This window comes from Ctenopharyngodon idella, chromosome 5 (assembly GCF_019924925.1).
Source record: "Ctenopharyngodon idella isolate HZGC_01 chromosome 5, HZGC01, whole genome shotgun sequence".
In the NCBI taxonomy this organism is placed as follows: domain Eukaryota; kingdom Metazoa; phylum Chordata; class Actinopteri; order Cypriniformes; family Xenocyprididae; genus Ctenopharyngodon; species Ctenopharyngodon idella.
Window position 1 is genome coordinate 30,172,491 of NC_067224.1, and position 14,639 is coordinate 30,187,129.

General features: G+C 36.6%; 1 protein-coding gene across 3 annotated transcripts; it reads right to left on the bottom strand.

The window, feature by feature from the left end:
- Positions 1-68: 68 nt before the first annotated feature.
- Positions 69-13,877, bottom strand: spns3 (SPNS lysolipid transporter 3, sphingosine-1-phosphate (putative)). Of its 3 annotated transcripts, XM_051895202.1 has the most exons (14): positions 13,378-13,877; positions 11,810-11,887; positions 11,443-11,692; positions 11,285-11,350; positions 10,246-10,382; positions 9,895-10,046; positions 6,904-6,970; positions 5,533-5,675; positions 5,200-5,349; positions 4,637-4,826; positions 4,264-4,329; positions 3,846-3,944; positions 1,896-2,067; positions 69-954 (listed from the first exon to the last, which is right to left on the bottom strand). In XM_051895202.1, exons 3-14 carry the CDS (start codon positions 11,648-11,650, stop codon positions 911-913), a joined length of 1,494 nt encoding a protein of 497 aa, XP_051751162.1. In that variant the 5' UTR covers positions 11,651-11,692; positions 11,810-11,887; positions 13,378-13,877; the 3' UTR covers positions 69-910. The 3 variants fall into 3 exon arrangements, with proteins under 3 accessions (XP_051751162.1, XP_051751161.1, XP_051751163.1); XM_051895201.1 differs by lacking the exon at positions 11,810-11,887 and having other exon boundaries at positions 13,378-13,814; XM_051895203.1 differs by lacking the exons at positions 11,810-11,887; positions 13,378-13,877 and having other exon boundaries at positions 10,246-10,369; positions 11,443-11,614.
- Positions 13,878-14,639: the final 762 nt, after the last annotated feature.

The window sequence follows — 14,639 nt, forward strand, 5'->3', positions numbered from 1 at the left end:
GCTAAAGGATATAACAGAATTTAACAACTGCTGTATGTGGAAATTAAATCGCAGGCAAAGCATAAAAATAAAAGCATATAAATTTATTTAAAAGTTTTTTTGTACAAAAAGAAATTAAAAAAAAAAAGACAAACGTTACAAAAAATAAAAAGTACAATAAAATAATGACACTTAAAAGGCCTATTAATTTACTACACATTTCCAGTCTCAGTAAGTGCACCGGAGGACTAATTTAGAACATACAGGCCCGGTTTCACAGACAGGGCTTAGCCTAAGCCAGGATTAGGCCTTAGTTCAATTAGGATATTTAAGTAGCTTTTATAAATATACACTAGAAAATAGCATTACTGGTGTGCATCTTGAGACAAAACAATGGCACCGACATATTTTAAGATATGTCAGTACAAGTTGCTTTCAGTTAAAACATCTCAAACATGCATTTTAGTCTAGGACTAGCTTAAGCCTTGTTTGTGAAACCAGGGGACAGTATTTCAAGCTTTCAGGTTTAGTCCAGGAGCACACAGTAGCACACAGCTCCCAGGACAAAAATGAAAAATATATTTAAAAAATCATAGCAGGCAGTTTAATTTCCCATATGGAAAATATGTGAAGAACACAGTAAGTCACTCACACATAGGTGAGTCATGACTAATTCAAAATGTTTAAAACATAAAAATGCAGCCTAATGCATTTTTTTTTTCTTAGTAAGATGCTAGTCCATTGTTTTTGTGATGTAAACTTGTTCTTTACTCGTATTCTGTTACAATGTTTCTAAAAACATATGCTCGTTGTCTTTTAAAAGTTTCTAAAATCTGTCCATGCCTCATCTCCATTCATTCACATATTCTTTTACAAGTGTCTGCTTGATGTAGCAAAGCTCATCCAAGGTCTTGGGTTGGTGTGTAAAAGGTCACACTGACTCTGTGGATGTCTCTGGTGGTGCAGGAGCCTGTCCTGGATCGAAGAAGACAGAAAGGAAGGAAATTATTCAAATATATGTATTTATGTATCGCTATGGAGTAACATCCAAAACCAGCTTCAAAACTGCATAAAATGTGACAGCTTTTCACATTTTAAAACAACTGCTTTGGACTGTGAGTTCGGCCTTCAGTAAAACAGAAATATTGACAAGTACAGAAAGATCTGCAGAAAACATTAACTTCTGTTCTATCTAAACAAGGAATGTGCGTGTGCCGATATGAACACAGAGGAAGCCACTGGCGTTTAACACATCTCTGGTTAATCTCGCTTAAACTGGTTTACTGCTAATAGTTTTTACTCTCTTTATAGATATGAAAGAGATCAGAACAGAACAGAATGTTTGATGATTTGTAAGCTTAAAACAAAGAAACACTTTCCCATGAAATAAGGAAAACATTGTGTTTTTGTCAGGATACTTTGATGAATAAAAATGAGGCCTCTATCCCAGACTTAACTTTGCATCTTGTGTAAAAATCTCATTACTTGTTTGCCCACAGATTTGGTCACACTGTAATCTTTTAAACTTTGTCACTAGCTAGGAGATGATATTATCTGTGCCAAGTGTGTTAGCTAATAGATGCCATAAGATGCATTTAGAATAAACATACAATGGCAACAGCAAAGCTTGCGAAATTAAATTACAATTAATTTTTCACATTTAAATAAACTTTTCATTGATTTACTAAATCACATGACATACTAGATTTTGTTTTCAACAATTAATCAGTCATTTTAATTGGATATTTTAAATACATGTCCCTTTTTTATTAATTATTGTTACTACTGGATTTGTGTCTTGCATTCATTAAATGCTTTATAATCAGCTGATTATGTCCAAGAACATACAAGCATTATTAGAAGGCACCAAGAAAAGACAGTTCGGACAGTCTGTAATTACAATAGCCTGTTATTACCTGAAGTGAGCAGTTCTGCTGCTTTCCTGTCCTCTTTGATATACAGAGAGGTCATTAGGAAGAACAAGCCTCCCAAGACCCCAATGAAGGGGCACAGAAGAAAGCCATATTCCAGTCTACGGAAATTCCAGCTGAGAGACTCTGGCTTATAGTTTCTTAGAGCATCTGAGATCTGAAGAAAACACACAAAAAGATCAAAAGTCCTTTTAACTTTTAAAAAGTGCTGTCAAATCGATCAATTGTGATTAATCGTATCTAACATAAAGTTTGTAAATATATAATGTGTGTGTGTGTGTGTGTGTGTATGTGTATATATATATATATATATATATATATACACACATACTACTTTCACATTACACTGTAAAAAGCCATTGTAATTATGCCAAAACAGTTACTGTTTCACAAGGTGCAATTTTGTATCCAGTAGTGTCATGTTAAGACACTACTGGATACAAAATTGTGTTTTATAGCACTTCTGGATAGTGACATAGCCTTTGACCCTACTGCTAGGGTTGCCAACCGTTCCGTATAATACGGAATCGTCCCGTATTTAAGGCATCAATGAAGCATTCCGTATGAAAGGCATACGGAACGCATTTTGTCCCGTATTCTCAGGCATGCGCTCTAAATTGAGAATTAATCATTCCTTTCCTTTCGCCCAAGGCTTTAAGACCAAGCAGACTCTGCCAGCTGGTCGCTCCTGCTTCACAGCGAGCGGGTCTCAGTGTTCACGTTTTGATTTCAGCAACATTCAGCCACGCAAGAAAACATGCATATCCCTGAGGGAAGACGTCATCAAAAAGGGAAGTCGTCTTTCACTATTGCTAATGTTGTGAAATACAGAAAAAAACATGTTACGCTCATTTAAGTAGCCCTAGGCTATTCTTGGACCTTGAAACACAAAATAATAAAGTCTCAAGCACCAAAAGCAGCCCATACTAGGCTAATTCTCAGTTCTCTACTTCTCTTTAATTGAAAAATATGCATTTTCATTTATTCATACACGTTGCAACAACATTTAGTTTAAACTTTTAAGTGCCATTATTTAAAAAAAAATGCTTTATTGGCTGATATTTCAAAGATGTTCAGTTATTATGCTTTCAAATTTTATGCCATCTATGTAGGCCTATTTTCCTGACATTTTTTTTTAATTATGGTTTTTAATAGAGGTTGATGTTAAATATTCATTGGTGTAGCTATAGATATAGAAAATGGGTAAAATTCAAAAATTTGAACATGAAGACATTATATCTATGAGATTGAACCATATTGTAGGGCCTTTAAAATGAAGATTACAAAAGAAAAGTTTAAGAATGAGAATATAGATGTATATTGAGATATCTTTAATACTTTTAGAATTACAGGCACACAAACTTTGGAAAAATACTATTTATGGCACTTAAACAGGAATGTTCAATTATGTTTATAGAAAAAAACGAGATACATTTCTAGTTTCAACATTATTTGTTCTTCAGAAAAATGTGCGACCATTGAAAATGTGTACCAGTTTACTCATGGAGGGGCATTGAGATCCCTATCTCTGGAAATTAACCATATTGGGCCTTAAAAATTAAGAAAAGAAAAGTTTGTTAAGAATTAGAATCTAAAAGGATATTAAGATATCTGCAATATGAGTTACAGAAATGCAAACTTTTCTGTAACTCATATAATTGAGCAGGGAAAGTTTCTGAAATTCGGTTGATTTTGACACGAAATTACCCAAATGTGTTTATGTCTGAGAACATACATCTTTTATACACATACTTAACTGCAGATAAAGAAATGACATACACTGTGTGGTACAGTACAAATATTTTGAGTGTCCCTTATTCTGTCCCTTATTTTCCTATAACGAACCACGACTGTCCCTTATTTTCCTTTAGTGAAGTTGGCAACCCTACCTACTGCTATTTCATGTAAAAGTATTGTGGATTAAAATATGCTTACCGCACCAATAAGGTATGGACTTCCTGCATCTCCAAGGAGATGACAGACCATAATCTGTAAAGCCTCAGCTGTTGCTCTTCTAGTAGGCACGACAACATACTAAAATAATATGAATCAAATTCAAAAGATGCCTTTTACACACATTTTTTTTTTTTTTTTTTTTTTTTTAGCAATTTTAATCTAATAATCACACACTGGAAAAGGAAATACAATAATTAAACAATACATCACTGTTTTCAACATCAACGTTTCTAAATTTAAGCATAATAGTATTTTACTTTTATACCATTAGCTTTATTGAATCACTTGGCAGGTTTCCACACACTCGTCGCCCTGTGCTAATTTAAAAGAGAGTGTGTTTCATTTCTGCACTTTTTTTTTTTTTTTTTTTTAAGTTTTTTAAGTGTAAACCTCTCACCAGCAGAATGTCCGCCAGAATAGCCCAGTTGAGGGACAGCAAAGTCTCTCCGATAGCAATGAATGTCTGTAAAACGGAACGAACATCAGAAACATACAGTTTATTTAGAGAGCATATCGCACCCTGGTGGTCACACTGTGCTATAACAGCAAATAAAGATTTTGTATGTACAAAGTGGATTTTGTATGTACAAAGTTTGTATGGCCAGGGTTGTTTCTGGCCAAACAACTTTTATTGTATGGATAAAAACAGTTTAAACAATCTTTAAATGATCTTCTGTTGTTTTCCACAGAAGAAAGTCATACAGGTTTGATAATAGAACTATTTCTTTAATATTAACACAAATACTGAATCATAAAGTAATCCAGCTTACATATGTGGCCGGGATGCTGGTGGCCGCCAGGATGATGGCAATGAAAAAGCAGGGGGAGGAGCTGAGCATGCCGACGGCACATATGAGAGGGTCTGCATTGGGTAATCTGTCTCTCAGCTTCTTTGATATGTAGGTGCCCAGAAACACTCCCACAACCCCTGTCACTACTGTGATTGCTCCAAAGATGTAACTTTCACAAGACAAAGACGAAACAGTGTGATATTATTCAATTTTGGCCTCAGTTTCATTCTCTGTGTTTTATTCTTCACAGGACCTACCAGACCTGATAAATACTCTCTCAACTCAGTTTGGCGGTACAAAACAAGCTGAGAAACATACTGAATCAGATACTGACAGGACTGCATGAGCAAAAACAGCTGCAGTAAACATGTGTTATCTAAGCAAGGAACAAGCAGATATGAACGCTACCACAGAGGAAGTCTCTGCCATGATTTAACCAGTTTTTGACTAATCTCACTTTTATTAGTCTACTGCTAACCTCACTGATTTCCTTTAAGATCTGTTCAATTATATAAAGTCAAAAAGCAAGAGACTTGCTGTACCTGTCTAAAGGGTTACAGGGCTCTTCATTGCAAGGTTCGAGACTCTGTGTAACCTGTGCACGAGACAGAAAGGTAGGGGTCCAGAAGGCCAGAGCCCCAGTGACAAAAGCCATGGCAGTCACGCCAAAAGACGACCAGACAAAACTCCGACTGGAAGGAGGGCACAGATCCAAAACACAATAAAAAGTCATATTTGCTTGCATGTAATAATAACAGAAAACCCCAAGAGCAGTGGTTCTCAACCTTTTTGACCTGAAAGACCCCCATTGTCCAATACAATTTCCCAAAATATTTCCTCTGATTCTATAAGATTCTTGTTTCCCCCCTCCTTACTTCTTCAGGAGGTACTTGATGTCCTCAATATAAGAGGTGTTTCCCATTTTTGCTCCTCCTTGGGTCTCAGAGGCTCCGCGAGGAGGATTAGGAATCAGAAACACCAGGAACAACAGACCCAGTCCTCCCAGAGCAGGACTGATCTATATCAAAAAACAAAAAAACTCAGACAACTTGCTCAACTTTTTTTTTTATAAATGTGGAAGTTAATTGACTTGAATATATTAATCAAATATAGGCTTACATTGCAAAGCCAGTAAAACAATCATTACTGATGTACAGAATCTTGTAAATTATACTTTTACTTAAAGGAACACTTATTTTTTTGAAAATAGGCTCATTTTCCCCTAGAGTTAAACAGTTGAGTTTTACCGTTTTCAAATCCATTCAGCCGATCTCCGGGTCTGGCGGTACCACTTTTAGCATAGTTCATTGAATCTGATTAGACCGGAACTATACTCTCATTCCGGCGTAATAATCAAGGAACTTTGCTGCCGTACCATGGGTGCAGCAGGCGCAATGATATTACGCAGCGCCTGTGACCCCCTGCTTGCACCCCGCTGCGTAATATCATTGCGCCTGCTGCAGCCATGGTACGGCAGCAAAGTTCCTTGATTATTACGCCGGAATGAGTATAGTTCCTAGCCATATCAGCCTAGAAAATCGCAACTTTTCATTTTCCGTCGGTCTTAGTACACGATGTAACTACAGAAGAGTCAAGTTTTAAATAGGAAAAATATCGAAACTCTTTGGTCATTTTTGAGCAAGATGCTAACGGTCTAATCAGATTCAATGAACTATACTAAGCTATGCTAAAAGTGGTACCGCCAGACCCGGAGATCGGCTGAATGGATTCGAAAACAGTAAAACTCAACTGTTTAACTCTAGGGGAATTGGAAAATGAGCCTATTTTTTTTTTTTTTTTTTTTTAAAGTGGAGTGTACCTTTAATGCATTTTAATGAGGGAAAAACAACAAATCATTTTAGCATCTTCAACTTTGGTTTAAGTTGACTTAATATTGCAATTTTGTTTAATACATTTCATTTTTGAGATCAAATAATTGCCAGACACTCTGCAATACTGCTGTGGACCCCCAGTTTAAGAGCATATAAACTTATTTAAAACTGTTCCTCTTTAAAGTGAACTTTTTTTTTTAGCTTGAATGGAGAACAGATGCAATATAGAAGGAGTCCAAGGAAGGAAATCCAATTAGACCCTTAAAATATAATGGAGTACAAAGCCTTTTTTTATATAGCTGGCTACATTTCAGTTGACTGCATCAACAAGATTAACAGATTATTAAATGTAACACAGTAATATTCTGCACAATATTGTAACTCTCCATATATATTTACAAAATATTCTCTTACCCTCAGGGCCCAACGCCAATCCCCTGTTGCATTAGCTACAGTTGCTCCCATAATATATCCTAGACCACTATATGAAAATTCAAATGAACACATTCAGTCAGAGTAAAAAGATTCAACAAAAGTCTTGTCAACATGTATATAACATTGTATATATAAGCAATACCACACAAGCAAGAGTGCCGTCACCAGCATTTGGGGTAAAGCATTACAAGTATGTTAGTTACGTAATCAGATTACTTTTTCAAGTAACGAGTAACGTAACGCATTTTTGTTAAAAAAAAAAAAAAAACAAGCAAGCCCAGCCCAGGTGAGAAAAAGTAACTCAAAAGTAACTTTTTACTCCCACATTACTTAAAAGTAATTAAGTACCGCAATCAGATACTTTTTTAGGGAGTAACACAATATTGTAACACATTACTTTTAAAAGTAACTTTCCCCAATGCTGGCCGTCACTGCTGTGGTAATGATTTATAAAGCAGTTCAAGAAACAAGAGGCAAGTTCCAAACAAACTACAACAGAATTATTGCTGTGCCTCATTTGGAAGGCTGTGCCCTTCAGAGGTCACATTTGTCAGGAACATACAGTGGGTACGGAAAGTATTCAGACCCCCTTAAATTTTTCACTCTTTGTTATATTGCAGCCATTTGCTAAAATCATTTAAGTTCATTTTTTTTCCTCATTAATGTACACACAGCACCCCATATTGACAGAAAAACACAGAATTGTTGACATTTTTGCAGATGTATTAAAAAAGAAAAACTGAAATATCACATGGTCCTAAGTATTCAGACCCTTTGCTGTGACACTCATATATTTAACTCAGGAGCTGTCCATTTCTTCTGATCATCCTTGAGATGGTTCTACACCTTCATTTGAGTCCAGCTGTGTTTGATTATACTGATTGGACTTGATTAGGAAAGCCACACACCTGTCTATATAAGACCTTACAGCTCACAGTGCATGTCAGAGCAAATGAGAATCATGAGGTCAAAGGAACTGCCTGAAGAGCTCAGAGCCAGAATTGCGGCAAGGCACAGATCTGGCCAAGGTTACAAAAACATTTCTGCTGCACTTAAGGTTCCTAAGAGCACAGTGGCCTCCATAATCCTTAAATGGAAGACGTTTGGGACGACCAGAACCCTTCCTAGAGCTGGCCGTCCGGCCAAACTGAGCTATCGAGGGAGAAGAGCCTTGGTGAGAGAGGTAAAGAAGAACCCAAAGATCACTGTGTCTGAGCTCCAGAGATGCAGTCGGGAGATGGGAGAAAGTTGTAGAAAGTCAACTATCACTGCAGCCCTCCACCAGTCGGGGCTTTATGGCAGAGTGGTCCGACGGAAGCCTCTCCTCAGTGCAAGACACATGAAAAAACACCTGAAGGACTCCAAGATGGTGAGAAATAAGATTCTCTGGTCTGATGAGACCAAGATAGAACTTTTTGGCCTTAATTCTAAGCGGTATGTATGGAGAAAACCAAGCACTGCTCATCACCTGTCCAATACAGTCCCAACAGTGAAGCATGGTGGTGGCAGCATCATGCTGTGGGGCTGTTTTTCAGCTGCAGGGACAGGACGACTGGTTGCAATCGAGGGAAAGATGAATGCGGCCAAGTACAGGGATATCCTGGATGAAAACCTTCTCCAGAGTGCTCAGGACCTCAGACTGGGCCGAAGGTTTACCTTCCAACAAGACAATGACCCTAAGCACACAGCTAAAATAACGAAGGAGTGGCTTCACAACAACTCCGTGACTGTTCTTGAATGGCCCAGCCAGAGCCCTGACTTAAACCCAATTGAGCATCTCTGGAGAGACCTAAAAAAAATGGCTGTCCACCAACGTTTACCATCCAACCTGACAGAACTGGAGAGGATCTGCAAGGAGGAATGGCAGAGGATCCCCAAATCCAGGTGTGAAAAACTTGTTGCATCTTTCCCAAAAAGACTCATGGCTGTATTAGATCAAAAGGGTGCTTCTACTAAATACTGAGCAAAGGGTCTGAATATTTAGGACCATGTGATATTTCAGTTTTTCTTTTTTAATAAATCTGCAAAAATGTCAACAATTCTGTGTTTTTCTGTCAATATGGGGTGCTGTGTGTACATTAATGAGAAAAAAAAATGAACTTAAATGATTTTAGCAAATGGCTGCAATATAACAAAGAGTGAAAAATTTAAGGGGGTCTGAATACTTTCCGTACCCACTGTATATCAACGAGGATGTCTTATTTCAGAAAAGTAACCATTATAAAACTGACTTATACCTTGTGAGGCGTAAATTTTCTGTAATTTCCTTCTTAGTTGGCAATGCAATGGTTATTTTTCTTAAATGAGCCTCAATAACATATGTGACAGACAAATGCGACACGACTACAGTAGTTGTGTTTCTGAATTAATCAGTATTTCAAATTAGTTGATTGAATGACTCAATAAGGCAGTCACAGTCACTCCTGAATGAATCATTTGATTAAAGGAGTCAATGACACACTCATAAAGACAGTCACTTCTCATCCCTACTGGCATAAAGATGTATCCTGCAGAAAGAGTCACTGAAAGATCTCCACTACTAAAGCACAGATTGACACTCAGCCTGGAATGTGCAAACACAGACAATCAGTTGCATGATTTTCCCCCCAAAACCAGTTCAGAGCAAATCCCGCCCTGCACCCAATTTCTTTGGTTAAGGGTTTAGGGTTAGGGGTTAGTATTTATTTTGTTAGCAATTGTTAGTAATATTTTGTTTGTTAGTACTGATCAATGAAATCTTTCAAATCGGCTGCGGGGTAGAGTTTGCGCTGACCTGGTCATACAAATGGTGAAAAGTCTGTATATCAGCACTTGATATACTTGATAGAATGCCTCTCGGCCAATGAAATTCTAGGACCAAAACAAACTATTATATAAATTGCGATATACAGGATTATTATACAACTTCTCCAGATCAAAGTATATTTATAATCCCTTTCTTAAATATAGTTTTGTTGTAAAAACCTTCACCTTCCGACCGGTATGAAGATATAGAAGAAGGAGATCATGAGAGTTCTCTGGTTGCCAGTGAACAAGTCACCAATGATAGTAGGAGCTATGGTGGAGTAACTGGCCTCTCCTGTCCCAACCAAGGCCCTCGTAAAGACCAGAACCCAGAAGTCCTGTGGTGAGAATCAAGACAGTAACTTAAAATAAAACTTAAAATTAAATTGTTCTGTTCAATTTTAACACTGTTAAATATAGTAAAATAAAGATCAAAAGTACAGGTACACAATGAAACAAATTACACATTAAAGTTGTGAGACTTCACAAAGATTACACTGGAATTCCAGAATTCCCCATAAAGACTTTGAACTGTACCGATTTTTTGACGAAAGAGCTGCCCAGTGTTGTGACAATCCACACAGTCAACCCAGCGATCATGATAAGCTTCCTGTCATAGCGATCTCCAAGGTAACCAAAAACTGGCGCCAAGAACATAAAGCTACAGATAAAAACTGTAAATATGTTAACACATAAGATAAGTTTGGGATCTGTAAGAATTTTTTTCTTTTGAAAGACATCTCTTATGGTCATCAAGGTCAACAGTAATATTGTGAAATATCATTACAATTTAAAACAACTATTTCTATTTTAATACATATTTAAAATGTAATCTATTCCTGTGGTGTGATGAAACATTTCGTATTATTATCAATGTTGTTAATATTTTTGTAGAAACCATTGTACTTTTTTAGAATTCTTTGATGAATAGACAGTTCAAAAGAACAGCATTTATTAAAAATAGAAATCTTTTGTAACATTATAAATGTCTTTACTGTCACTTTTGATCAATTTAATGCATTCTTGCTGAATAAAAGTATTTATTTCTTTCAAAAAAATAAATAAATAAAGTTCAAACTTTTCAACTGTAAAGTTTGTCTCTTTTTTTTCACAGGATAGTTCATTTTTCTAGCTACATGTCATCAGATTTTCCACAACTTTGTCAAGGCTACAACAACAGTTATAAAACATGATGCTGTGTAACATCATGTATAGATTATACACTAAAATCGTGTGTTATTTTAATGATTGTCGGTACGCAGAATAATCAACCAACTAACAGTTTGGAGATTAGAGCAGATAGAGATTGAGTAAGCATGAAAATGCAAACCAGATCAGTGTCAGATCAGATGATTTGAACTTATTGGTGCTTTAAAGTAATGCAAACTCTGAGACAGATTGCATCATTTACAAATTGTGTTTTGCCTAATACCATACTTGTTACTAACTTACAAAATGACAGTAAAAGACCTATTAGTTCATCTCAAGGGTGTACTTTCGTAAAATCAAGTTCTGCAATGTTCTCTTCCTTCTTACTGTTTTGTCAGTGCAATGTACTACAAACTCAAACTGATACCTGTCTGTAGGAGACCTGAAGTGCTGTCAGCGATTTCGAAGTACTTCTGGATGCTTAGCAGCACACCTGGAACAGAACCAGAACAACATCTGTCGCTATTTCTAGTGACATTCTGTTAACCATCACACTTGCTATGGCTTTGGGTAGAGTGTGCTCACCTGCAATAGTATAACGGTCCATATAGTTGAGGAGATTGATATAGCAGAGCACTGCCACTGCGATGTAGGAGCGTCTTAGAGAAATGGAGGTTGTTTGCACGGAGGATGCGTCCACATCTGGTTGCTCAGAGCTCATAGAGCCATAACGTACAGTCGTGCTTGAGCGGAGGCTCAAGCGGGTTTTTGGTCTGTGTTGGTTGGAGGCCATGGTGCTCTCTGTCTCTATGGCTAACGAATGCCTTTTTTGCCACTGTAAGAAGGAAAAGGACTTGTAGGCACTTCACAGATGGTAAAAGTGTCACAACATCGTTGTTTTCAAGCGCTCTTGTACTGATAAATGATTTGTGAACTTTGCCATAAAACTTACATGGCCTTCATGTGATTCCAGGACACTGGACAATGTTTTCAGATTGAAGTAACCATGGCAGCAAGGAAAAGCATAGGTCTGGAGTGTAGTAACATTCAATGAACAAGGCTAGTGACAAATGCCTTGTATAGAAATAAATTATTTATCAAACAATTTGTAGTATAGCTGGATTGGGAAAACTTATCTTGTATTTTGTGAAAAAGAGCTAATTAAATGCCAAAGGCTTTTCATGAATGTAGAATCAAGTGTTTCAAGTTGATGTCTGGAGGATGTTTGCACCCAATGATGCTATTTATACTCCTTTGTTATTACAGTGTCACTGACCTATTAGCTTGCTAGTGTGGTCAGTCAAATTTATTCAAAGCAGAACTTAGTAATGACAAATAAGTAGTGTCATAACTTTAAGCAGAACTTCCAGAATAAATGGGTCAGGAACTCTCAAACCATGCCCTTGATGAAAAACACCATTTTCTAGTGTATTCTCTTCTAATATGCTGTGAAAATACCCAAAAAGGCATCAGTGTTAAAGGGGCTGCCACAACATTTCTGTGGATATGGAATTAGTTACTTGTAATTTCATTCATGACTTCATAAATGAGCCAATTTAGTTTCCTACAGCGTCTCACAGACAAATTTGGCCTTTACCATAAAAGGCATCAGTGTTAAAGGGGCTTCAACAACATTTCTGTGGATATGGAATTAACTTGTCATTTCATTCATGACTTTGTAAATGAGCCAATTTAGTTTCCTACAGCATCTCACAGACAAATTTGGCCTTTACCATAAAAGGCATCAGAGTTAAAGGGGCTTCAACAACATTTCTGTGGATATGGAATTAACTTGTCATTTCATTCATGACTTTGTAAATGAGCCAATTTAGTTTCCTACAGCATCTCACAGACAAATTTAGCCTTTTAATAATAATACCTTTTGTAATACATCTGACTGGAAAAAAAGCATTTTTTCAGTATTAGGGAGAGGAGACCTACATTTTGTGAGAATGTAGACCGGAACTTGTTATCTCAAAGTAGGTTGTGATCTTACTAGTTGCACACAGCAAGCTGTCTTGTCACCAATTCAACCCACATGCTGATGTCATTTTGGATGCAGCAGTTCTATTTATGGCCTTACATTTGCTACAGGAAGGGCATCTTCTATCTATTATATTTTTTATGGCCAATATGTTTCAATACCTAAAGTAATAATGTTATATTGTGTTGGAAGAAAGATTTAACAGATTAAACCTCCCTCTTAGTGTCAGTCTGAACAGATGATACTTCCAAATGGGTATCATTAGATGAGTTCAGGCCAGGACCTTAGCGAACTGCCAACAATGCCACTGTTGTGGTGATTAGCTGTGTATGACCACCACAAGACAATGCCATATGATTGTTCAAACTGCAACCAGTCTTTTAGACACTGAGGTTATGCTAAATATCAGTTTTTGCAGGTACACATTTTTTTTATTTTGTTCATAAAACGCAAATTGAACATTAGAAGATCATTTTACCTTGACAATTTCAATGATTTAAGCAACTTAAGCAAATTCAATAATTTAAGTTACTTACACTTCAGTCGATGTGCTCTAATGTCCAGTGCCACTCTAATCCATCTTCTTTTTTTTCTTTTTCTTTTTTTGCTGGCCTTTTTCCCTTTCCTCTTTCTTTTGCTGTGCTCGTTGAGATGTCACTTGTAAAAACAGAATTACATTCCTCTGCGTATACAGCACGATACAGGATTATCAAGTTAGAATCAAGCCCTACCCCTTTTTTTTTGGTCACAAGCAGCAGAACAGTTCCTCCTTGTGTTGCAATATAGACCACAAACCAGTAGATTTTCATCTCCGTGCTCACTTCATGCTTTCTGCTTTACAGAAAGTTACCCAGATCTGCAGGGCTTTTGGCATTATGTTTTTACAGTAATGCTCGGAAATTTTAACACCAGGACAAAGGTCTGAAAAACAGAGCTCAAATGAGTGAGGTTTATGACGCTTGCTTTTATACAGTTAACAATTCTTACTTTTGCAGTGATAGATCGTTCTAGATAAGCCATAATCAGTCTCTATTCAGTTATAGTGCGTCAGAGTCTCATCTTTTTTTCCCACAAGGTTTCTTTGAAGCAGAATTGTGAAACTTCAGCTGTGGTATTTTGCTGTCCAATGATGCACAAGTTTGTCAATCTTGTAAAATCCCCTGCAAATAACAACTTCTCTATACAAAGCCACTTTATATACTTTACCATATTATGTAACATGTTATACACTGCGGTTTCTGTAAGACCACATCATCACATGTACTTGTGTACAGTGGTCTGTCACCACATCTTTCTTGACCTTAAATTGCTGATCTCAGAGAATGACAAACTAATGTCATGAAAAAGTAGGTTGTGGTAGGCCTATGCATTATTATTATAATTATAATAATATATTATATAATTAATAATGCCTTATAATAATGTGGGTTACCATTATAAAAAGCAGGATGGGTTTCGTTAAATTATATATTACATGTTACGCCGATCAACAATTCTGTAATAAAAATGAACTGGATTTTTTTATTGCTCTTTACTGTCGCCTAGTGGTTGAATGACACTGACTGTACTGTCTATAAATATTTCAAAAACTTTTCACCGAAACTGGCTCTTACAAAAAATAAGAATATGTAACCTAATAAATCCCTAAACATAAACTAAGTAGAGCATTAAGCTATAACGACAGAACAAATATATACATGCTAAATAACTCTTATTAGTGGTGCTTGCGAAGCATTTTACATTCACATTTTCTTTAGAAAATGTCCATGGGTAGTTATTCTTTTATCGTCTTCTGTGT

Excerpts from the sequence above, each read along its gene's own strand:
- spns3 (XM_051895202.1), bottom strand. The coding sequence starts at position 11,650 with ATGGCCTCCAACCAACACAGACCAAAAACCCGCTTGAGCCTCCGCTCA. Across the intron at positions 10,383-11,284 it reads TTCAGGTCTCCTACAGACAG|TTTTTATCTGTAGCTTTATG; the intron begins GTATCAGTTTGA and ends ACATATTTACAG. Across the intron at positions 2,068-3,845 it reads GTCCATACCTTATTGGTGCG|ATCTCAGATGCTCTAAGAAA; the intron begins GTAAGCATATTT and ends TGTTTTCTTCAG.